Source organism: Balaenoptera borealis, assembly GCF_965194805.1.
Source record: "Balaenoptera borealis genome assembly, chromosome: 15".
Classification (NCBI taxonomy): domain Eukaryota; kingdom Metazoa; phylum Chordata; class Mammalia; order Artiodactyla; family Balaenopteridae; genus Balaenoptera; species Balaenoptera borealis.
In genome coordinates, this window is record NC_138871.1 from 325,595 (window position 1) to 348,844 (window position 23,250).

At 61.7% G+C, this 23,250-nt stretch overlaps 1 protein-coding gene across 3 annotated transcripts in view; it reads right to left on the reverse strand.

Moving 5' to 3' along the window:
* SH3RF3 (SH3 domain containing ring finger 3) overlaps positions 1 to 23,250 on the reverse strand; it is a 257,763-nt gene that overhangs the window by 115,971 nt on the left and 118,542 nt on the right. For all 3 annotated transcript variants that reach the window (XM_082357317.1, XM_082357318.1, XM_082357319.1), the window contains one exon: positions 6,738 to 7,091. In XM_082357317.1, coding sequence (XP_082213443.1) covers positions 6,738 to 7,091 — 354 coding nt within the window. The remainder of the gene's footprint in view (positions 1 to 6,737; positions 7,092 to 23,250) is intronic.

Here is a 23,250-nt window from a genome sequence, read left to right on the forward strand (position 1 = left end):
ACAGCCAACCAGCCAAAGGCACCACACGGGAAGCCCCATGACCCAGATGGGGGCTGCTAAGTCCCACTGTGCCTGGAAGGTGGCCCACCGGGGGTCTCTGCACCCTGCTGCCTGCCGGCCACTTGGGCCGTAGTTCAACAGGAGGCAACATGTGCAGAGGAGGCTGGTGCCTGCCTCCAGGGCAGAGGGAGAGGCTGGCCATGGCTGTGGGCCTCCAGACGCCCACCCGTCAACTCCGCGCTACAGGTGTCGGGGGGCAGCAGGCCTGTGGCGCTCCCCCAGCGCTGGGGCAACGAGGCTGCCCTACAGGAGCCACGGGGAGCAGCTTCGCCAGGAGCCTGGCCCTCAGCTGAAACCCGACACAACAAAGGCCACAAAGCAAGTAAGTGGGATTTCACGGCAGACCCTCCATTAGAGCTGGATCGGGGGCATGAGAGGCCACACCTGTGACAACCCTTTTTCCCAAGGTCAAGATCGAGATGGAGACCATCTAAAACTCCGCCCACTGAGCCCGGGGCTCTGACTTTTCCCCATGCGGTGCGGAGCCCAGATGAAGGCCCTTTGGGACATTGTGCCCGGTGGTGGGAGCCCAGGCTGTGACTCCCCGGTGGCGCGGGGTCCCAGCCATCCTCCTCCGCGTCCCGTCTTCATCTCTGTTCCTGTCGACGGAAGGTGGAGGGGTGTCCCCCGCCGGCAGCTGAGCTGTGAACAGCAGAGGACACAGACGCAGCAGAGCAGGACGCGGCTGCTGAGATGGCGGTCCCTCCAGGAGCCCGGGAGGCAGCTGTGCGCTGACCCTCAGGGGTATCGTGGCACAGGGGGCCTCCTCTCAGGATTAAGGGCTCGCAAGCACCAGGCGTCGCAGGGGGCTCCAAGTTGTAGCAGCCCAGCCCCGGGAGGACGGCGCTGACTGGAGGCAAGGCCACACCCTAACGCACAGCTCCTAGGACACACGGGGTGGGACGGGAAGTCTGTCTGAGGTCGTTCTGTGCAGCGCCAGAGTGTCTCGTGCCCCACGCCCTCGGCTGCGACCACGTGGAACAGGCTTCCCGCGGGACTGGGGCCTGTTTCCTCCTGGCTGAGGGCCCTGAGGCTGATTCCGCTCTGCTTTTTAATGGCTTACTTTTAAATGGCTCTGGGCCTTAGGGGATTAGTGAAGGCTTGGCAGGAGAGAGGGAATCGGGCAGGGAGGAAGGAAGGGAGGTGAGGGCTCCAGCTGCTTTTGGACAGAAATAACTGGGACCACAGCCCGGGGACAGGCTCTTCTGCATCCTGGCGACACCCCGCCCCTCCCTCCGGGCCTGGCCCAGCCCCATGCGCGCGTGGCCCCGTCGTGGGAAGGTGGTCCACCGTGATGAGGTGGAATTCCTTTCAGCTGACTCGCAGTGGACGCGCGTTGGGGCTCAGCCCAGGAGTCGAGCACAGCCCGACCCGGGGGAGCCACCAACAGTGTGAGGATGCCGGTGGCTCAGTCCTTGGGGCCACTGAGCCCATGGGGTGGGCGACTCCAGTGATCCCTTAGGCCTCGTTCAGCAACAGCCCACGGGCATTTGACAGGAGTCTATGCTGAGCGGCCCTGGACCCTGATTCTAAACCGTCAGGTTGTTACTAGATGCCAGAGGCTCCAGTGCTGCATTTGCCGGGGCCCCTGAGCACTAGCTGCGAACCAGGCCTTTTATTTCCCATTGGGATTAATAAAAGGGAAAAGGGTCTGCGGTTGGCAAGCTGCACCCCCGCTGAAAGGGGGCTCCAAGTCGCTTTCCCTGACACAGACCAAGACCCTAGGAAGAAACACCTCCCTTTAATTTTTAACATGTGTCCAGAAAACTCTGTCATCACCCTAAGGAGCCGTGCAATGGGCATGTTTTACTCAGCACACACCACCCCTCCATAGCACAGGGTGAAAATCGGGCTCTCAGGAACGTGCTTCCCAGAGAAAACTTCAGAATAAAACATCTACAGCCTGATTCTTTGCTTGGTTCCAGAAAGAACACCCAACAGCCTGCAGGGCCAGGGGTTTGGGCGGGGAGGACGGTGGGCGGGGCCTGGGCTGGCAGCTGGAGGTCGGAGGCCAAGGAACCTGGAGGAGATGGTCTGTCCTGGAGAGGGAGCCGGTCGCTCCGTGCCGACAGAACGTCCCCGGTTCTCTCCATCAGCCCCAGGAAGCTGGCTGGCCACCTGAGGCAGAGGCAACCAGGAGGCCAAGCTCACCTCAGGTGGCCTGACCGGCCCACAAACTATTGACTCAGCCCTGAGCGTCCGAGTCCAGGTCTGCTCGGCGGTCGACAGACTCCTCCGAGGTCACACCTGGCCATGCTGTCCCTGCTTTCGTAAGTAAGGTTTTCTTGGCGCCCAGCTGCTCCTGCCCACACGGCAGCTGCAACAGAGACCACGCGGCAGCAGTCCAGCATGCTGAGAAGTCGGCCGGCCCGCCGAGGTGTCGTCTGCCGTGAGGGGACAAGCCTCCAGCCTCTGCCCTCGTCCCACGGGGCCAGCAGTGGGGACCAAACGGCCACAGCTGTGCCAAAAGCGGGACAGGCCTCCCTGGGTCATCATGAAGGGGAGCTATGGGAGAACAGCACCCCCAGACCTGCCCAGTTCAGGGGTGAAAATCTCAAAGCGCTAACGTGTTGGGGGCTGGGAGGAGGCAGTTATAGGCTACTCCTCACCCATCGGGCATCGCAAGGCTCGACTGTGAACCAACAGGTGGAGCCTTTTTCCACCAAGAAGAGTCACAGGCGGTCTCCTCGCTCTGCTTCCCCACACACACGTCCGCCTGCTTGGTGGTCTTTGGCCACAGGAAGGTGCCAGTAGCTACTGTAGACGCCCCCCCCCACTTCCACGTGTGTCCACAGACGAAGGCATCGTCCTTGGCTTTGCACAAAATGCACGACTTTCACATCCCAACGACCTGTCGCCTGCCTTCAAACAGAAGGTGCCTCCTATGGAGGGGCGGGACTCAAGAACCCGCAGCCCCGTTCAGCGTGTCTGTCTTCCATCCACGTGTCCATGAGCCCCCGTGTGGAGGGCCCCTGCGGGCACTGAGGGTCCGAGCACGGCTTCCGTCTTCGCTGAGCTCCCGGGCCGCCGGCCGGTGGTGGCCATGGTCGGGCCACAGCTGCAGGGCCTGGGCGTGCAGCCGCGCCCGTACCGTGGTCCACGTGACGGGTCTGGGAGGGGCAGGGCCGGGCGAGGGGAGCGGGGAGGGTCCTGAGCGTCCTTATCGTCCTCATCCACGAGCCACGAGCCTCTGCAGCGGGGCCTGAAGGAGACATGGGGCCCCATGGGAGCGGCCGCGGCCCCCAGTGGCCCCTCTGGCCTCGCCTGCTTCCTCCGCAGGCCCACCTCCCAGCGGCCGCAGCCTCTCCCTGTGCAGCTCCACGCGCTCCCTGCGCTGAGCCGTGTCCTCGTCGCCTGGTGCGCCGGCTGGTCCCAGGGGCTGGGGTCCACCAAGAGCCCTCCTGCATCTGCCCGGGCTGCTCCTTTAGCCAAGAGCTCACCAAACGGGAGGGAGGACGGAGGGACCGGCAGCTCACCAGGCCCAGGGGCCTGTCCCTCAGCCGCTGGCGATGGCCCGGGGCCCGGCGGTCCCTGCCCTTAACGTCGCAGCAGAACAGACACGGTCGGCAGCTGACGTGGTGGACGAGACGCCCGGGCCGGGCGGCCAGTGTTGTCATCCCTGCAGCCAGCGAGTCGGGACAGCACTGCCCACGTCTGCAGAGAAAGCTCTTCTTGTGCAACGTCCTCAACGATGAGACGGTTTAGTCGTCTCGTGCTCGCTTGGTTTTTTTTTTTTGCTCCTGACAAGGCACAGAATTACCTTTGTAACTTTCTGAAAATGCGAAACACAAGCCCAGGCTCCCCGCGGGCAGTGCGCACAGGAGCCTGGAGGTGGGCTGACAGCGGGGAGCCCGGCGCGTCGGTGCCCGCACTCCCCGCTTAGAGCCTGTCCTGGGCCGACCCAAGAGCAGGTGGCGAGAGGGGCTGCAGGCCACCCCACACACAGGGGGATGCGTTGAAAGACGCCCAGAAGCTTCCAGGAGGACTCTTCCAATTCACTCCTCAGACGCTAGAGAAATGCTCCCTTTTGATGTTCTCGCTGCTGAATTTCAAACACTCCCCTTTTCACTGATTTTAAAGCACGTCTTTCTGATCTCAAGGGCTTCTGTTGGCTTATTTGAAGCTGGCCTGTAAGCCGTGGTCTCTCTGAAGCTGAGAAACACCGAGTCTGGTGAGAGCCTGCCATTGGCTGGACGAGGCCAGAGCCTGCTGGGTGCAGGTCCCGCCCACAGCCGTCCACGGACGGCGGGCACAGAGACGCCGGCTTCGGCTTCCGTGGGTCACCTTTGTGCTCCGAGGTTGCCGGCCTCTGCGTTGAGCAGTTAAAGCTTACAGACAACACGGAGCCTCCAGGGATATGGTGCCGTGGGCTGTTCCCAAACACCCGGGCTCCCCCTGGGTGCCCTGGACCCCACTTCCCACCCCCATCCCCACTGTGCAGAGCCAGGCTGGAGGACTTGCTTTGGCCACTGAACATCTCCACGCGGGAGCCTGTAGGGGCCAGTGCACCAGCAGCCACATCCCACCCCTGCCACGGCAGTGGGGACACTGCCGCCCGGGGCTGGGCCATCGTCCCTGCACAAGGCCGGGAGGTCAGAATTTTAGCGTCCCTGGGTCACATGGTCTCTTCACAACCACCAGCCCTGCTGTTGTGGCCTGAGCACAGCTGGGCAGACAACATGCAAGTCAGCATGTGTGGCTCTGCCCCAGCAAGGCTTCTATCTACCGAACAGGTGGCAGGCGGGAAGCAGGCCTGGAGGATTGGGGCTGCCCGTTCCGGGGCATAACTGGCCACGCTGCCCGGCCCAGGAGCTCCTTGCACCCCCTGGGGCTTCCCAGGCAGCGGGGGGGCGACCTGGGTCACCTGATGACAGGCCGCTCTGAGCTGTGGGCAATCATCTCCTGCTTTGACCCCCGACCTCAGCAAGCACACATCTGGACTCTGAACAGTGGAGCTGGCCTAGACAGCCTCTCTCCCCGTCCCCTCCTGGGAACCCTCCCTCCCCAGCAGCAAGGCGACCGCGGTGCTCCACTGCTCATGAGGACCTCGGCCGAGGCCGGACTTCTCCAAACGGCAGGGAGGGATGATTCATCAGGGTGGGCATCGGAGGCCCAGCCCGACCTCGCTCCCCTCGGAGCCCCGCTGCCTGTGGTGGACGCGCGGTGTGCGGGAGCGAGCTGGCCACCTCACAGCTGCGCCCTCTCGGCAGCCAGCGGTGTGGGCCCTGAGCCCGTGGGAGCCACCACGGGGGGAGGTCAAGTGGCATCCTTGGAGCCACGGTGTTTCATGCTCAGACCATTCAGAATGCAGCGCGGCTGACTCGGGTCCCACGGCCACCCAAGGAGAGACGGCCGGGTGGGGGTCAGGAGCCAGGACACGGCACACGGGGTGGACGACACCCCGTCCCTGCCCAGTCCCTCCGAGTCCAGGGGTCGGGGAGAAGGCCATGAATACAAGCGACAAAGGCAAAACAGTCCACGGCGGATGCGGGGGAAAGCCCTGCGGGCGGGTGCGAGCGGGACGCAGACCTTTCCTGCGCGTGGGCGCATGTCTGTGCTGCGAGGTGGAGGAAGGACGAGCGCGGGGAGGAGCAGGAACAGCCGCGGGGGGAGGGGGGAGCCAGGCCAGCACGGGCGCACAGGTGCAGGGCCGGTGCGGACGGCGCAGGGGAGAGCGGTGGAGATGCTGGAAAGACGGCAGGGTGGTGGCCTAAGTCTGAAGGGCTTCTCAGGCCACGCTAAGGTGCTCAGAGCTCCTGTGTGGCAACGGGCACCTCCAGGAGCGCCCAGGTGAAGGTCAGCGTTACCGCAGGGCCCGAGGGGCAGCCAGAGGCAGGCAGCTGGAGTGTCTGAGGATGCAGACCCAGAAGGTGGCTCCGGAGGTGGGGGCAGAGGGGGCGGGGTTGGCCTCTGGGTCCCACCCATGAGCACGGACCTACGCTGGCACCTGCCATTCGCCGCCCTGGTGGCTGGCCCTCAACTCGCAGGCGCTCAGCACCACCCCTCCTGTCTCCCGACAGTTGAATTAAACGGGTCCACAGACAGGTTGCAAACTGCTTCCCTTGACCTCTCACCCTTCCTGACGACGCTCACTAAAGTCCTGAGCCGGGTCACAACTTTCACTTCGAGTGTAACTGCGGGAAAATGGGTCCCAGGGCCCGGTCATGTCATTCCTGGCTCCGACACTTCGTCTCTCGATTGACTGGCCTGTGGCGCGGCAAGCAGGACCAGCGTGGACTCGGCAACAGCCTGGCTCCAAGGCCGCCTGGTCTGCTTGGCTGAGAGCAAGGTGCCCGCTTTGCTTCCCTGGCGGACGGAACCAGTGCCCCGTCCCGCAGAGGAGGGCTCTGTACACGCGTGGTCACTTCTGGTTCTGCCCACAGAGAGCACGTCAGCCAGTGTCACGAGACGCTGAAGACACAGCAGCGCTAACCCAGACTTTCTCCCGAGGCAGAGGGCTGAGGCGGGCTGGGACGGGACCTTGAGAAGCACCTCACATCCCCCTGGGCTGTCTGAATGCTGGTTGAGACCAAGACACACCTCCCACCAGGGCTTCGGGGGCCCTGAGGCGGGGACCCCAAAAGGCACTGTTGCCTGGCCTCCCTCACACCCACCAGGGGACCAGGGGACGGGGAGCAAGCGGAGCTGAGGAGGGAGCCCCGCCCCAGCGACGTTACCTGGGTGGGAGCGCTGCGGGACAGGTGCGCCAGGTCCCCGATCCTGGCCGCGGCCCGGGGGTCGCTGGAGCTGATCAGCACGGGCGCGCTGATCTCCATGGAGCGCCTGTGGCTGGCGGCCTGTGTGGACTTGTGCGTCACGCTGAGCGCTGTGAAGGAGTGCCGCTTCTTGGCATTCTTCTTACTGTCCACACGCCGCTGGAAGGCGCTGACCGCCCCTGTGCTGCCCGAAGTGGGACCCGGGGCCGCGCTGGCCCCCGCGCCGGGGTCAGAGGGCACGACGGCGAGGCAGCCGGACGCTGAGGCCGGGCCCAGCCTGTCCATCTCCATCAGCTGCTTGGCGGCGGCGTTGAGCTAAGGAGAAAGGGGAGAGGCAGGCGTCAGTGGACAGCAGCTGCACCCCACGTCCGGCCTTCCGCTCGCGCCTCAAAGCCACCAGCGCGTTCAAGCCGCCAGGCCCTTCCAACAGCACGTCCAGTATGAACGGTGCGGAGAAAACACAGCGAAGGCCAGGGCGGCATCTGGACATTCTACTGGAAAGCTGTGCTTTCCAGGGGCTGCTCCCTTCTCCCCACTTTGGCCGAGCGGGGCTGCCTGGGAAACACCCAGAGGGGGTGCCCAGGGTGGGAGCGGCCCCCATGTGCTCCCCACCTCGTGCACCAGCAGGATGCAGCTTCCCTGGCACGCGGCCACCCTAGGCTGACCGGACTCACGGTGGAGAGGCCTCAGGCTGCCGGCAGAGCCCTGCCCGCAAGGTCTGGGGAGGGGGCAGAACAAGGGCCCTCCTGGAACAAGACACACCTGTAGACCAGGTGGGGACAGTGGGGTCCAAGGGAAGCATGACCAGAGACCAGGGCGCGAGCTCGGTGCTGGCGCTGGGCCACCGTCCCAGGTGCCAGTGTGAGGAAGGGTTTGAAGCCTTTGTGGGGCGGGGGCGGTGCTGGAAGGACACACTGGATCCTGACAGGAGCAGGAGAGGAAGTGTGTGTGCCAAGGGAACCTTCAAGGGCACGAGGTCCCTGCAGGCAGGTGAAGGCCACATGGTGCCGGCTGTGGATCTGCAGGGCGCCTGGTGCAGGCGCCGTGCCACGTCCTCCTGTGAGCCTGGAGCCGTGGGCCAGGCCAGGAAGGGCCCCTCGGCCCTGCAGGTCCTCCCTCGCATACCGACCAGGGTTTGCGGCTGGCAGCATCTCGATGAGCTAAAAGCAAACAAAAGCAGCACCGCTGGATTTGCGCAGCGAGAGGGAGGGATGCCCTGTGTCCACAGGCCAGGCCGCGCACAGGCGCTGGGTGTGCAGCCGTCTTCAGACGGCTCAGGCACAGGCTGTCAGCATTTCCACTACACACTCCTGTCCTTCGCGGGGGTCTGTAAAACTCACCCCAGGCCCCAAACCGTGTGATCTAAGTCCAGGATTAGCCCTGAAACGCTGCCTCCAATCAGGCTCAGCTGTCTCGCTCTGCTTTAAGGCTTCATTCATTTGCCCCGTCAGCAGTGCTGCTCGGAGAGCAAGCCGGTGCCCAAGCCCCTACCTCGCAGCCTTTGGGGGCCCTGTGACCCCCGCGGGCCGGCCTCCTTCACCCCGTGTTCTGCGCCCGCCTGCAGGGCCAACAGAAGAGCAGAAGCAGGAAGCGCCAGGCATGACGCCTTTGCTTATGGGCACCAGAACCCGGTCTAGACCTACTTCCATGTGGCAGGCTTCTGTACAGAAATAAGGGCACCGATGACGCCCCTGGGTTCAAATAATCCCATTCGTCCCCAGAGCAGCGGGCCTGGAGTCCCTCACTCAGTCTCCGGGGACCCTGCTGAGTCAGTATCAGACACCGCAATTTCAGGATCAGGAAATCCAGGCACGGGCTGGCAGTGTGCGCACGTCCAGACCTGCACAGGCAGGTCACCAGACCACTGGTTCTGTCCAGAGGGCTCTAGACTGAACGGAACCTTTAAAACAGGAGTAAGACTGGAAAGCCAGGCCCAGGGGAAGACGTCAGGGATAAGAGCGATCGGTGGGACGCGCCCAGCGGTTTTCAAGGAAAACAACAGGGAACAGGCGAGCACGCCGACCCCTTCGCCCTGACCCAGGGGGAGGACTGTGGTCCCCACACGTCCGCACAGGAGCAGCAGGCCGTGACCGCGCCCTGGGGAGCGATGTGTGTCCTCCCTTCCGGGACTCAGGGGCTGGAGGACAGGGCTCAGACGTAGGGACAGCACGTGTCTCTGAGCCACGCCGCCCGTTCTGGTCAGATCCAGCTGCACTTCAGTGGGCGCTGCCACCCGGGAGCCTTTCAAGACGCAGATTCCGGCTCAACAGGCCTGGGGTGGTGCCCATATCTCTGCATTTCCACAGCCCCCAGAGACCCTGCCGCTCTCAGGGGAGCCGGCTTCAGAGTGGAAGCCCCCGCCCCGTGAAGCATCCACGTGACCCTGGACGGCGGCTCTGCAGGCGCTTCCTTTAATCCGCTCCTCCCAGCCGGGGGCTGAGGACAGCACAGGTCGTCACGCTGGCAGGTGGCTGTTATTCCTCAGAGCTTCACAAACTCGGCAGCTGGCGAGGAACGGTCTTCACCTGCCCGAAGCTTCTGTGAGGAGACACTGCAGGAGCACCCCTTCGCTGACAGGGGCAGGCAGGCAGCTGATGGGCATTTTGATCAGTGCTGCTTGGGTGTAAAACACTCTGCTTTTCACCAACTAAACCGTCTGTGGGGTGGTGAGAATGGAGCCCCAGCTCCCCTCCCCCCTCCCAAAGGCTGTATCTGGGGCACAGCTGGAGCCCCGGGCACCAAGCCTCTCAACAGCTGGCCGGGCTGGTTGAGCGCAGGTGGCCTGCTGATGACCACCGGCCAAGCACGTCGGACCGAGAGCCGCTGTCCCCCCCAAAGGCTCGTGTGACCCTTACGCCAAGTGAGCAAGTCCCAGGCGGCAGTACCACCGCTCACGCCTCTCTTCTCCATCTCGCCGGACATACCACGGCTCCCCTCACGCACGGCATGGGGGTGCTTGTCCAGCCCTGCAGCATCTTCAGGGTCCAGTGAGGTATACCTGTGCCTTTGGCAGTTGGAGGGGTTGGGTTCATTTTGGAGATTCAAATGTCTTTAAAAATCAGACCATTTTTTGGCACGAAAATTAGGTCACGCGAATTCTCACACTGGGAGGCCAGCTACAGTTACTGAGGTTCGGGCGGGGAGGTTCTGTTCCCTTCCTTTTGTTACAAGCATGTGCCGGTGACCTCGCGGGCCTGCTAGCAGCCCCAGCCTGTGTTTAGCGGGACGCCGAACGCGAGACGTCTGTAACACCAGGTGCAAGGCTGTCCCCACCCACTGCAGGGTGTGTCCTACACCTGCTGTGGGACAGGCCCCCACATGGGAGGAGGTTCCCATCCTTCGAGTTAACATTTCACACAGTGGGCAGCGAGGCCAGGGGCCCTGAGGGTGTGGCGGAATCACAGGACGACCGCCCCGGCTGCCTCCCCGCCAAGCCCCCGCCACCCCCCGCGTTCCCACTCGAGCCTGCTCTGTCCCCAGGTGCCTGAGGTGACGAACGAGCCTGCAGTTCTGCTGCCGAAGTGAACAGGCGAACTGAGGCCGCTCTCCGGTACCTGAGGTTAAACGAGAAACATCCATCCACTAAGGCCAACGCGGGCCAACACCGGAGCCGCACACAACTGCCTCGTATTGCAGGAAAAGGCTGATTAGAGGCAAGGATTTGGGGAGAGATGTCGTCTAAAAATGGAAGCAGGGGGCTTCCCTGATGGCGCAGTGGTTGAGAATCTGCCTGCCAATGCAGGGGACACGGGTTCGAGCCCTGGTCTGGGAAGATCCCACATGCCGCGGAGCAACTAGGCCCGTGAGCCACAATTACTGAGCCTGCGCTCCGCAACAAGAGAGGCCGCGATAGTGAGAGGCCCGCGCACCGCGATGAAGAGTGGCCCCCGCTTGCCGCAACTAGAGAAGGCCCTCGCACAGAAACGAGGACCCAACACAGCCAAAAATAAATAAATAAATAAATAAATAAATACATTAAAAAAAAAAAAAAAAATGGAAGCAGGGAGGGACAAATGGCATTCACTTCAGCCCCCATCACCCCGGGCTGGACAAAGCCCACCTCTGCCAGCCGCCAGGTGCTCCCCATGAGGGGTGGACCGCCGTCCGCCAGCCTGCGGCCCAGCTGTCCTGCCAACGCGGCCCTGCTCCGAGGCGCCCCCTCCTCCTGGGCTCACCCCGCCTGCGGGAATGCGGCCTCCCTCTTTGCCCTGAGCCCCTCCGCAGGGTGCATCTGAAAGCCAAGGGCCCGAGATTGGAGGTTCCAAGGTTCCTGAAGGACCTGTGGTAATTCCCCCTGAAGATGAACTTTAAGGAGACAAAGGCTGTTTCCCAGCAAAAGAGGGGGGCACAGGGCACCACTTCCTGTGCACACTCTAGGGAACCGAGCGGGGCGGGGTCCCCAGGGACGTGTGGCTGGGGGCTGCCTGGGCGCTTGCAGGGCACTTCTAACCAAGGTGACCAGTCCCACAGGGCCCTTTTGCCTTCAGGAGGCCACGGAAGTCCTTACTGAGGAAGGAGGGGCCTGCTGACACCCGGGGAGGAGACAGGAGGTGGGAGCCCTGGGTGTCCAAGGAGGAACAGCAGGCAGAGGGGCCGGAGAGACACGTGGTTGGGAATGGGGGCCGGGGGTCAGTGAGGCTGGGGCCCGGCTCTCCTCTGTGTGGGTGGAAGGCATGGAGGACTCCAGCGGGAGGACCCCCTGACTTCTGTCAATTTTCCAACAATGTCGTTGGAAAATTCTCACAATTTAATGAAGAAAGCAACAGAAATAGTGATGCAGCACCATCCCAAATTTGTTCACAATGTATGTAAATTTACACATAGAAAAGAATAAAGGGAACAACAGCACGCTCACAACGTTTCTGTTCATTCTTCTCCTACACGTGTATTTTATTCACATTTACTGGTAGGATTATGGGTGACTCTGATTTTCCTCTTCACACTTTTCTAAATTTCCCTGTTTTGAACAATAGCCAGGTGTATCCGGAAGTCATTAAAAACAAAACGAGCAGATTAGGCTGGACAGCGTCCGATGTATGGGTGAGACTTCCCGGGCTGCAGCAGTACCATGTTTTTTCCACTTCGTACAAAGCCTGAGGTGCCGTAAGAGACCTTGCTGCTCCCCAGTTTAGATGCAGTGGTTTTGGGAGCCGAGGTTCCACGGCGGATCCGGCACAGGTTTCCTCCCCATGGGTGGCTTGGTTAGGAGCCCGGCTGGGGGGTCTCTACGGGGAGCACAGGCCTCAGAGGGCTCACCCCCGGCACCACACTCCCACGGGTGCCACAGGGGTGTGGAGACCTCAGAGGCGGACAAGAACCTACCAGGCAAGGCGGGAGGAAGGCTGAGAGAGGCGGCCCGGGCAGGCCGGCCGCCCCGTCCCCCCCTCCCACCCCACCCCGGGAATGCTCGCCTGTGAATGCTCTGGGGTGGGGGAGGACGCCACTGTGGGTCCGTCTTCTTAAGCAGGTGGAGCTCAGGCCTGGGGGCTCCCCTCCCTGCTCCCAGCTGGCGCAGGGTGGCAGTTCTAGACCAGGGGGCCAAGCCCTTGGGTGGGAGGCCCAGGTCTATGCTTGAGGGCGAGGCACTAGTGAGCTCCACTGCCTCTGGATCTGACCCATGTTCCTCCACTGAGATTTGTTGGTAATAACGTTAGCACTTAAATTTCCATCTCTTAGACTTTCATCTTTCTCTCAGCTGGATCTGAGAACAGGGTAGGAAGACTTCTCTGGGGACTTCCCTGGCTGTCCAGTGGTTAGGACTCTGCGCTTCCACTGCAGGGCCCGGGTTTGATCCCTGGTTGGGGAACTAAGATCCCACAAGAAGAAGAAGACCTCTGTAACTAAAAGCTCAAGGACAACTCAATAAACTCTCCCCAAAACTTACATATTTAAGAACATATTAACATAGGAACAGTGTTGCAAATTTAGCAATAAGAAGTCCTAACAAGAGCAGGTTTCAAACACACGTTCGTCCCCCTTTAAATACAAAGGTTTACAGAAGTGTGAATTAACCCCCGGGGATCATTTCTCTGTAGCCGGTCCTGAGCCAAGCCTCAGCCATCAGTTCCCGCGTGGGGAGCTGGGTGTCACGGCCCAGCCTTCCGATCTGAATCTGCACCCCCGCCTGGTGACTGCAGGTGACCGGTGCAGCCCCCTGAGAGCCCAGGCTGGCTGCTCTGGCCTGGCCCACATGCACGCGCCACCTTGGCCTTGGCCTCCAGCAGGACTTGAAGCCCAATTATTCCCGCGGAGGCCCCGCCCTGCACAGTTCACAGATCCTCATTCTCCAAATGACAGTGTTCCTTCACTCGGAATGAAACGAGAAACTGTTCCAAATGGCTTTTTAAAGGATCAAAGATTTTCTTCCTTATCCATACAACAGCCTCAAAGACAACACCCTCGCAGTAGAATACAATTTTGCGAGGAGACTCGAGGGCTCCTACTGCCCGCAACGTGGGGCTGGACACGCCGTCACGGGAAACGAGGTCCCCACGCGGCCCTCACGGCACCAGCACCGCTCCACGCCCGGCACCCAGGCCCAAGGAGGGGGAGGCCATCACCCCGCGGCACAGACCGGGAGCCGAGGCCGGGAGGAGCGCGGGCTGCGCCCCCAGCCGCCTCTGTGCCCAGCCACGGCCTGTGGGCTGCAGGGAGGAGCCCGGATTTACTCTGAGAGCCACGGGCCCCCCGGGGGCTGTAGGCAGGAGTGAGGCCCGAGTCACCTTCATGGAGACGGTCTGGTCCACGTGTGACAACGGACCCCGGGGAGGTGAGACCGCTGGAGGGTAGGCTGGGAGATGGTGACAGATGACAGGGCTGCTCTCAGGGGCCCAAGACCCAGCACAGCTGAAAACTTTTCGCCTAGAAGGTTCTCTCTACATTCGTTTTACGCTATCAACCCCCAGGTAAAGGCAGGGCTAGAAATGAAGGACACGGCTTGGGGGTGGTCAGTGGACAGAGGCCCAAAGGCCGTGCCCTGAGCAGGGCGGGGATGTGGACTCACCCACTTGCGGTGCGTGCAGCGAACTCGAAGTTCAGGCCGGCCTCCCGCGGCCCCCGCCCCCACCCCCCCCTCGGCCCGCTGCTCCTCCCCCCTCCCCTCCTGCCCCCAGGGGGCTTCTCTGAGGGGCCCTCTGAGCAGGAGAGCCCGTTACAGTCCCTGCCCCAGCCTCCCGGCCCCTCTCAAGCTCTGTCTGCACAGAGGATACACTGCCCTCTAGGCTTCATCTTCTCTTCATCCTTCTCTCGTCCAATGAGAACGTGGGTTTCAAGACGATTCTCCCCAGGGCCTGGCACACAGCGGGTGCTCAATAAAAGAGTGACTGAAGGGCTGAGCGAGCGGAGGGGTGGCCGGTGGCCCCCGCGGGCCTGCGAGGCACAGCTCAGACAGGCTGGAAACCTGCTCTTTCAGTCCAGGGCTCAGAGGCGCCAACAGACACAGAGGCACAGGAACGGCCGCCCACAGAGACCACGGAGTCCTCACCGGCTTCACACCGTAACTCCTAACTGCTCTCGCTTTGAGGATTTGGAAGGAATAAAAGCAACAGAGGACAGCTGTGAGTTTCTCTGAGGAGGCTGGGCAGAAGGAAGTGAGGCCAGAGCTAGCTGTGCTTTCTCCCTTTGCAGTAACTGGCGAAGTCGAGGCGGCTGCAGAAGGTGGCGCCCCGAGTACACGCTGGTCCCCGAAGGGTCCGGGTCACCAGCGACTCACAGCCTCCTTCCAAACAGAAGTGCCAATCAAAGGTAACGGGAGAGACACCACGACGGAGGCCCAGACGGTTAATCTGGGAAGTAATTCGTGGTCAAGTCTTAGAACCACTGGGGAAGCGGCGGCTGGCACTGCAGGGCCATCTCCCCACAAATGCTCTCTGCTCTGGAGGGAAGGCACCCGGAGGCCCCATGACCCTTTCCAGCTGCGCAATCAGACTCGCTGTGCCTTCCGCACTGAACACAGGCCTGAACCTCAGCCAAGGCATACTCTGCTGTCACCTTATAAACACCCAGAGCCAAATCTCTCCACGGCTAAGTGTGCTTTCACCTTCACCAAGGAGGCCCACCCAAGGGGCAGGTGGCCTCGTAAGCAGGTTTCCGCCTGGGTGGGCGGCCCCCATATCGATGGCCAAGGCCCACCCTTGGGGCCAAGTGGAATCTGCAAAACAAGCCTCTTCCCCAACTTATTTCTTAGACACGGGTCCGCCCAGACCCACCGCGTCAGACTCGGGGCTGGGCCCGGAGCTTTCCAGGGGACTCTGACGCTCACTGAAGTTTCTGAGTCACTGGCCTGGATGACTCGGTAGGGAAGGTAGGGATGTGGATACCCAGGAGGGAAGCTGAGTGAAGGCACCTGTCGAAGCTACGGCCGAGGGGAGGGCAGGTGGGTGGGGAGGCCCAGGCAGCCTGCGGGGACAGGGAGGCCTGAGGAACCTGTGTCCCTGAGCAGGATGAGGATGAGTGGACGGCGGGTGAGGACAGAGAGATTCTGAGTCAAAAAGCGTCCAGTGGAGGGAGCTCAAGTTGGCTGAAAAAAATCCCATCCTGCACGTACTTGGTTTTCAGGGTTACTATTGCCCATGTGAGCGACACGTGATGGGAAGGAAAGAAAGCAGCTGGAGCCTGGGCAGACACGGTCAGACACAGGACAGCTGGCTGCCGTTCCACCGGCTGGGCGAACCGAGGCCCCAGGAGAGGCTTGGGCTCAGCGGGCAGCCAGGCCTGGCTCCTTCCAACATCGCCGGCACTTCAGCCGCAGGTTGAGACGCTGTCATCCCTGCCTGTCTACTGAAGATGGAAGTCATCTCTGCTTTCTTCTGGGCCCACCTGCAGCTGGACCTCCAGCCTGTGGGCAGGGCTACCACACAGAAGCTCCCGGGGAAGCTGCAGGGGCCGGTTTCACAAGGCCTTGCTAAGTCCCACCATGTGCTTCCAAGAAGACAGGCTGTAGGTGTCCCAGCTAAGACCTCAGAAATGGCTGACGGCTTAGCCCTTATACTTTGACCACTTCTGTGAAACACTGGCCCAAAACTCAACAACACTACACAAACGCACTAACTGCCTACTATGTGCAACCACTATGCCAGGACCCAGAAGGGAAAAGAATTGTTACTAGTCTGGCCTCAAAGTGGCTGCTTATGTAGTTATGAAGACAGAGACGATGACAGGAAAACTGAGACATTACATGTCACTTTGCGTGTAGTACATTACAAGATGTCAACTTCACAAATTGTTCAAAAAACACTAAAGGAGGGAGTCATCAGGGAGAGCTGGTCCCTACGCACCTACCTATCTCCGTGGAGGAAAATCCCAGTGACCACACCCCAGCGCCCAGATCATGCTTTGGGGTGCAGACCCAGATCCCGGCGGGGCCACCCAAAGGGCACTGAAGTCCTGCTCCCCGGGAGCCCCACCGCTCCTCCCCTCCGTCGCCTCCCTTGCTGAGCCTGCCCTCTGGTGACTGGGCATCGCCTGTTGGGTGAAGTGCATTAAGTCTTCACGAAGGCACAGTCGGCACCCGGACACAGAAACGCGGGCAGGACTCATATTCAGGTCCGGTGGGATGTCCCTGCCCCCAGATGCCCACTGACGTAGAAGCTCGTGAGAAACAGGTCGTGCAAACGGAAAAACAAAACGGAGCTTCAGGCAAGATCACATCTCCCCCACGTTCTGCGGCAGGAACCCCTGAGCGGCGTCTCTCCTGTTTCCTTCCTGGGGTTTTGTCGGGTCACCTCTGATGTGGCAGAATCAGGGTGTCCTGAGAGTTAGGATCTGGGTGAGGAAGCAGGGGTCACACCTGCTAGGAAGAAACGGAGGAGCTGCCAGCCCACGCCACCCCACGCCACCCCACTGGCCCACCTGGAGCACTGGCCGCAGGACGGTGTTTGGACTTGGTTGTAACCTGTCTCCACAGAGGATGAGGGCCTCAAAGGCTTCCACCCAGTCCTCACGTCTCTGATGAAAGCTGACTGTTTACTCTGGGCCCTGGGCTGGGGAGACTCAGCACGGGAGAGCCATGGCTGACCTACTGCTTTCCCGTTCTGTCAAAAGTACCTCTTGCATCCCAATTTTATCCTTATTTGTCCCCCCCCCCAGTTTTACTGAGGTATAACTGACATATAACCTTGTATTAGTTTAAAGTGTATAACATAATGATGTGTCACCCTTATTTCAAAATTCTAAACCATTGCAGGTTTACAAGACGGGATAACAAGGACCATTTTTACCCTCTCACCTGAAATGCTAAAACCAAATTTATGAAACAGTTTTCAGACATGGGCCATCAGGTAGCTCGGCAGTGAAGAACCTCATCAACCGCAGGACATGGAGTAGAGAATGCAGCTTCGCAAGTGGGGATGGGGTAATCAGCCCCATGTTAGAGGCGCCCTAGTCCTGCCTATCAAAGGGCAAGACCGAGGCACAAAAGCATCATACTGTTTCTGTATAACTTACATCCCAGAACAAGGCTTGCAAATATTTGTAGGAATACAAAAACATCCAGCACTGGAAAAGCCAGAATTCACAACACTGGCATCCAATTAAAGATACCAGGCAGGCAAAGAAGCAGGAAGATGCAGCCTATACATCAACCATATAGACATTCATAGAAGCGAAAAGTCGGCCAGTGGAGCAGAGCCAGAAGCAGCCCAGGACACAGAGTCCGTAGAGAAGCACGACGCAACATCCCGAGCACCCCGCGTCCGAGAGGCAGGGCAGCGTGCATGTCAGGAGACACCCCGGGGCACGAGGAAGACGCCCTCCACCTCCCAGAGACGAGCCCCGGACACCCAGCCCAGCCGTCCGCGTTGCAGAGGCCCCGTCCACCTGTCCGCCTGCCGTGCGCTTCCCACCTGCTGCCCCCGCCGAGGCCGCTCCCGCCTCCTTCCACACAGGTGGGGATGGAGCAGCCGGCGCCAAACCAACCCTCCACGGGGAAGAACGCGGAGGTTTCGACAGGTTCCGGGGCCAGGCCCGCCCACCCGCCAGCCACGAGAGAGGCCACGGGACGGGAGAGGTGTGGGCACAGCTGCAGCCACGTGAATCCACCTCGAGCTTCACAGCAAAATGACCACACGTGGCTGCAAGTTTCTGGTTCTGAACCGTGTCCAGGTGAACTGGTATCGCTGCCTTGTCAGGCACGGGCCTGGGGGTCTGCGTGGCTGCCCAACGAGGGTCCCGTCTCCGTGTCTCCCTCTGGAGAGCCCGCCTGGCTGCACACCGTCCCTAACTTCTAACAGCCTGACGGTCACACAACCATCCCCGTGTCGGCGCCAGGACCACTTCAGAGAAGTTGGCAGAGCTGGTTGTTTGTAGGCAGTACAGAATGATGGGAGGAAAGGAAAGGAAGAAAACGTAGCTAGAAGAGGGCCTTCACCCCGGGGAGCCCCTCTGCTCGGAGCCGTGGTCCCCGCTCGCGGGGCTGCTGAGAGCGTGGGGAACGGCCAGCCGGCCCCTCGGCCGCTCTGAGGGCTTCCCACCTCCTCAGAGGCCTCGGTCCCCTGAGAAGTGCCACACGCAGATGCCAGTGGCCGCAAACCATCACCCTCTGGGTGTGTGGCGCTGGACCACCACTCGGGACTGTGCCTGGTACCTCACGGGGTCCTCCTGGTGTGCTTTTGGACGTGGCACCGTCCATACTTGCAGAGGGAGAAACTCGGTGCTGACGCATCACACAGCTCAACGAAGCTCAGGCAGCCTGCAGGTCCAGTCAGACCAGGAGCAGCATCTTTCCAATCCCCGGGCCCGCATCCCCCAGCGGGAGCAGGAAGTTAGAACCCCACTCCCCTCTCCCACCGCCCATGCTGGGCACGACACGTGGGGTTTCTCGTCCAGGAGCCGCGCCCCCTCAACCAGGGACACCCCTGCAGGTCTGTCCACCCGCATCCCAACTAGAATGTAGGGTCTGTGGAGGCGCTGAGGCCGAGACGGGGCTCGGGCCTCCCGCATCCATCTGCTTCTCCCCTGAGCTTGGGCATGGACCTTCCACTAGAAGCCACAGACCCTCCCCAGCCTCCTCCCTGGAAACGCTCTGCCTGCCCCAGGGCCTGAGCTGAAAAACCAAGACAACGGTGAAGAAATAACCAGCAGTTACTGGTGGGGGGGCAAACCCAATGCATGAGGGGCAGCTCCAGGCTGTGGGCCTTTGAAACAATAGAGACAACTTCAGAGCTGCGTGTTCCCAGGGAAGTTGGCAGCTTCGATACCATATTTAGAGACGGAGGCTCAGAATAATATGCTCTCTTCGTAAAAAAAGTGACAAGGAGACGGCGGTGCTACGGGTGCAAGAAGGGCCAAGTTCAACATGGCAATTAGCTGAGGCTTAGACGACATCCGCCCTAATTTCCACACTGAAGACAAGGCCTCTCAAATGGGAAGCAGCTGCAGTTAGTAACCGCACCATTTTGGGCATTACATCCATTCGGCTAAATCAGGTTTCAGTTTTTGCCTCCATCATCTCCCAGCGTCTGTAAATAGCATCACTTCAGCAGTTCGCCCTCGCAAGTCACACGATTAGCCGAGGTCGAGGTCGTGGGACCCACCAACAGACAGAGGCCTGGATCTGATTCCCCGAGGTCAGAACCCTCTGGACGCGCACTGGCCCTGGGATGAGGCTGCCTCACTTTCTGGGGCTCGCCCATCCTCCCCCATCTCTGAGTCCAGAAACCGGTGCCTGTAGGTGCCGCAGGGGCCCTAGGAGGCGGGAAGGATCCTGATCCCTGATGTGTGGGGCAGTAGAAGGGGAGGGAGCAGGAGCCAGAGAACAAACCCTCCAGGTGAGTGCGCGGCTCCAGGCTTAGGACACAGGCTCTCCACAGACGCCACTAGGATGCATCCCTCCAGCTAGTGGAGGGGTGGATGTGGGCTGGCTCTGACGGCAGGAGGGGGACAGGATTCCCGCAGCACCACTCGGAGACACCCCGCCTCCACCCTCCAGCCCCTCCCACCGGTGGCCCTGGGCTCTGTCCCCTCACTGCCCGCAGCCCCTCCACTGGGCTCCTCCCTGCACGCTGCCCTCACCCACCACCGCACCCGCTCCGTGCCACGGAGCCATGCCGCGCACCAGGCCTCTGGCAGGTCCACACTGCGGCAGACCACGACCCTTCCTCCCTTGGTTCCTGCCCCTCGCACGCCTCAACGCCGCCCCCCGCCCCGCCCCTCCCGGGCGAGTCCCCCGAATCACCTCCTACGCAGTCTTGAACCCTGTCGTTCTCCACAAATAACCTTCTGCCAAGAGGCTGAGATGAGGACAGCTGGGCACAGACCTTCAACACCCCGACCTCCGCACCTCCAGAATCCCCCTTGTCTCCTCTTCTCTCCAAGGGCGGGCCCTCCTCCAAGACCCTCCCCTCCCAGCCCAGCTCCTCCCTGAGAGCAGGTTAGGGTCGGCCCCTCCCTCCCTGGGCCTGGGCAACCGTGACAGAGCTCTCGCTGCACCCGCGGCGCGGTGCTGACCTCCACCCACACCTGTGGAGATGGCGAGACCCACCCGGGTCCTCAGTGCCCAGGGACGCACAGGCCGCCCGCCGTGGCCTGGCCCATCAGAGTGGCCTCCACTGCGTTTCGGCCCTAGGACTCCAGGGTCAGCCGGGGTCACCACGAGGCTCGTTATCCCTCCTCAGAGCTTCCCCCCCCCACCCCCCCGCACCTCTGCTTCCAGACGCTCCCATCCCCAGACGCGGCTCCCTGGGGTCAGCTCTTCTCAGTACGGGGCAGGGGTCCCCGGGAAAGCCGCCAGGAAGCACTGGCCCTCGTGCTGAGGCCGGGGCAGCCTCGTCTCTCCAGGTGCCCGTTATAGTAACTGGTCACAAGGACACGGGCGGCCGAGTCAGCTGGCCTCCAGGAGCCCAGAGCACAAAACGAGGAAACACACCGACATGTCCAAGTTTAATACGGGTGACACCGGACATACAAAGAGGGGGAGAATTCCCACCCAGAAGGCCCCAGCCGGCAGGAGAGCTGATGGCTTCCCGGGCTCGGCCCTCTGGGCTGCCCTCCACCAGCCATCACCCACCTGTCCTTGCGGGCAGGGGGCGGGCTCGCCCACCCAGTGAGGCTCGAATGTGCACCCGCTCCGGGCACACCGGGATGGAGGCGTGCTCAGGCTGTGTGCACGGACCGGCACACATATCATGGTCCCCACACCTGGGGGCCCTGAGTGAGCATGGCAGGGACTGGAGGAAGCCCTTACCCCGAGGGGTCAACCCAGGTGTCTCCTCCAGAAGGCATGGGGGCTCCGGCCACAGTGAGGCTGGGAAGTGAGACAAAGTGTCCTCAGAAGGAGGGAGCCCCGGCCAAGCTCACCACGCGAGGAGGGGCCTCAGGGGAGTGAGCCGTGGAGGGCAGAGCCCAGGGGAGGCACAGGGCGGGCGCCAGGAGAGTCTGATGAAGGAGGCCTGGCGACCGCATCCTCCCTCTGCTTCCAGGCAGCCCGCCTGGGTTCGCCCCTCTGAAGGCCATGCGTTTTCCTCTTCAGAGTTAGCTAGTCTGACAGCTCTCCTGCCTCAATCTGTATCTCCAAGTCCCCAGAGCCCCGGCTCTGCACAATCCCTGCGTTCTGCAAATCCAAAAACTGGCCCCTAGCCACTTGTCGGGCTGCTGTCACTCTCGCAGTCATTTATTAAGCACCTGCCACGTGCAGGCACTTTGCCAAGCATGAGAGACATTAAGAACGAACACGGGGGGCTTCCCCGGTGGCGCAGTGGTTGAGAATCTGCCTGCCAATGCAGGGGACACGGGTTCGAGCCCTGGTCTGGGAAGATCCCACATGCCGCAGAGCAACTAGGCCCGTGAGCCACAACTACTGAGCCTGCGCGTCTGGAGCCTGTGCTCCGCAACAAGAGAGGCCATGATAATGAGAGGCCCGCGCACCGCGATGAAGAGTGGCCCCCGCTTGCCGCAACTAGAGAAAGCCCTCGCACAGAAACGAAGACCCAACACAGCCATAAATTTAAAAAAAAAAAAAAAAAAAAAAAAGAACGAACACGGGGACCAGGGTCTGGGTGGGAGCCAGTGCAGAGGCTGAGGAAGGACCGGAAGGGGGCTCAGCACGGCTCATTAGGTGAGCGGGAGTGCAGGGCTGCCGGCACAGGGACCCGAGCCTGGAGGGGAGCGGGGAGGCCTGGGTGGCTGGGGTCTCGGCGCAGGGACAGGGACATGGGGGCTCGAGGCACTACACCCTCGAGGCAGCGGAGCCCGGGCTGAGGGAAGGAGGCGGCACAGGGCGGATGAGAGAAACAGAGCTTCCATCACAGTGAGGACGCACGCGTGTCAGGGAGCGGGTGTTGGAGCAGGAATTATTCTAAAGAGACACCAGGACATGATCTGAGGACCCCCAACCTGCACCCATTCCTGCGGTCGTCCCGTCTACCCTTGGGAGGTAGATCCCACCCACGTGCCAAAGGCTCCGGCCCAGTGTCCCCATCCTGCGCCTGCGCCTCCGATCTGGCCGACGCCCACTCAGAGGTTTCCCAGGCAGCTGGGTGCTTCCATTCCTCATCTGCCCTCTTTCACACGGCGTCTTGGGTGTTTGGGGGACAGGTCATCCTCCCGTTTGGCTGACGAGCAGTGAAGCTCCACGCACGGGGCCCTGGGGGCTGGCGCCTGACCCCAGGCCCTCAAGGCCCAGAGCACGGAAGGGAGGCCCTGCCACGTGTGGGGTTTGTCCTCCGAGGACAGGAGTGACCTGGCCCACTCCGCTCTGTCCTGAGCGACCCCCGACGAGCCGGCAGGTGTCCGTGGGCTATGCCTTGGTCCCACTGTAGAGATGGCTGCTGGACGGTGCCTGTCCTTGGAACCAAGGGGGATGAAGAACAGGAGGTGGGTTCCAGGACGCAGGAGGAGGAGCTGGGAAGGCAGCGAGGAAGGGTCTGGGCCAGGGGATGTGCCGACGGACGAGTGCCCCTCTCCCAGAGCCAGCGGCCCGGGCCCTGCTGTGGATGCAGCCAGCAGCTGAGGAGAGTGTGGGTGAGAGGAGGGTTTCTACAGTGCGTCAGACATATGGACGCTTCTGGAGACTGGATACCTGCTCAGAAAACAGCACGAGGCCAGGCCAGCTCAGACTGGTTTAACCGCTTGTCCCCCAGCCCACTCAGCGAGCCCCAGGAAAGAGCCTGCCTGGGATGGGAGCGGGTGCCGCGTCCCCAGAGCAAAGGTCACTCCGGAAAGGTCCTCCTCGGGCAGGTGTCACGGCTGGACTGCACGCGGGGCCCTAGCAGCCTCCCCCCACGCCCTTCAAACCACAGCTGCAGGGCTGGAGAGGGCTCCCTGTAATTCAGCCCTGTGAGGGCGTGATTTAAGACAGGGCAACACCCAGGGGGATGACCACCACCCCAAACTGCCATTCGCCGACACACGCCCCACTCCCTCCCGGCCCAGGCCCAAACCTGCAAAGACCCCAGATCCACCCTGTGGCCTCAGATGCCTGCTTGTCGCCCAGAGGAAGATGGTCTGAACTCTATCACCCACGCGGGATGCCCTCGAGGCC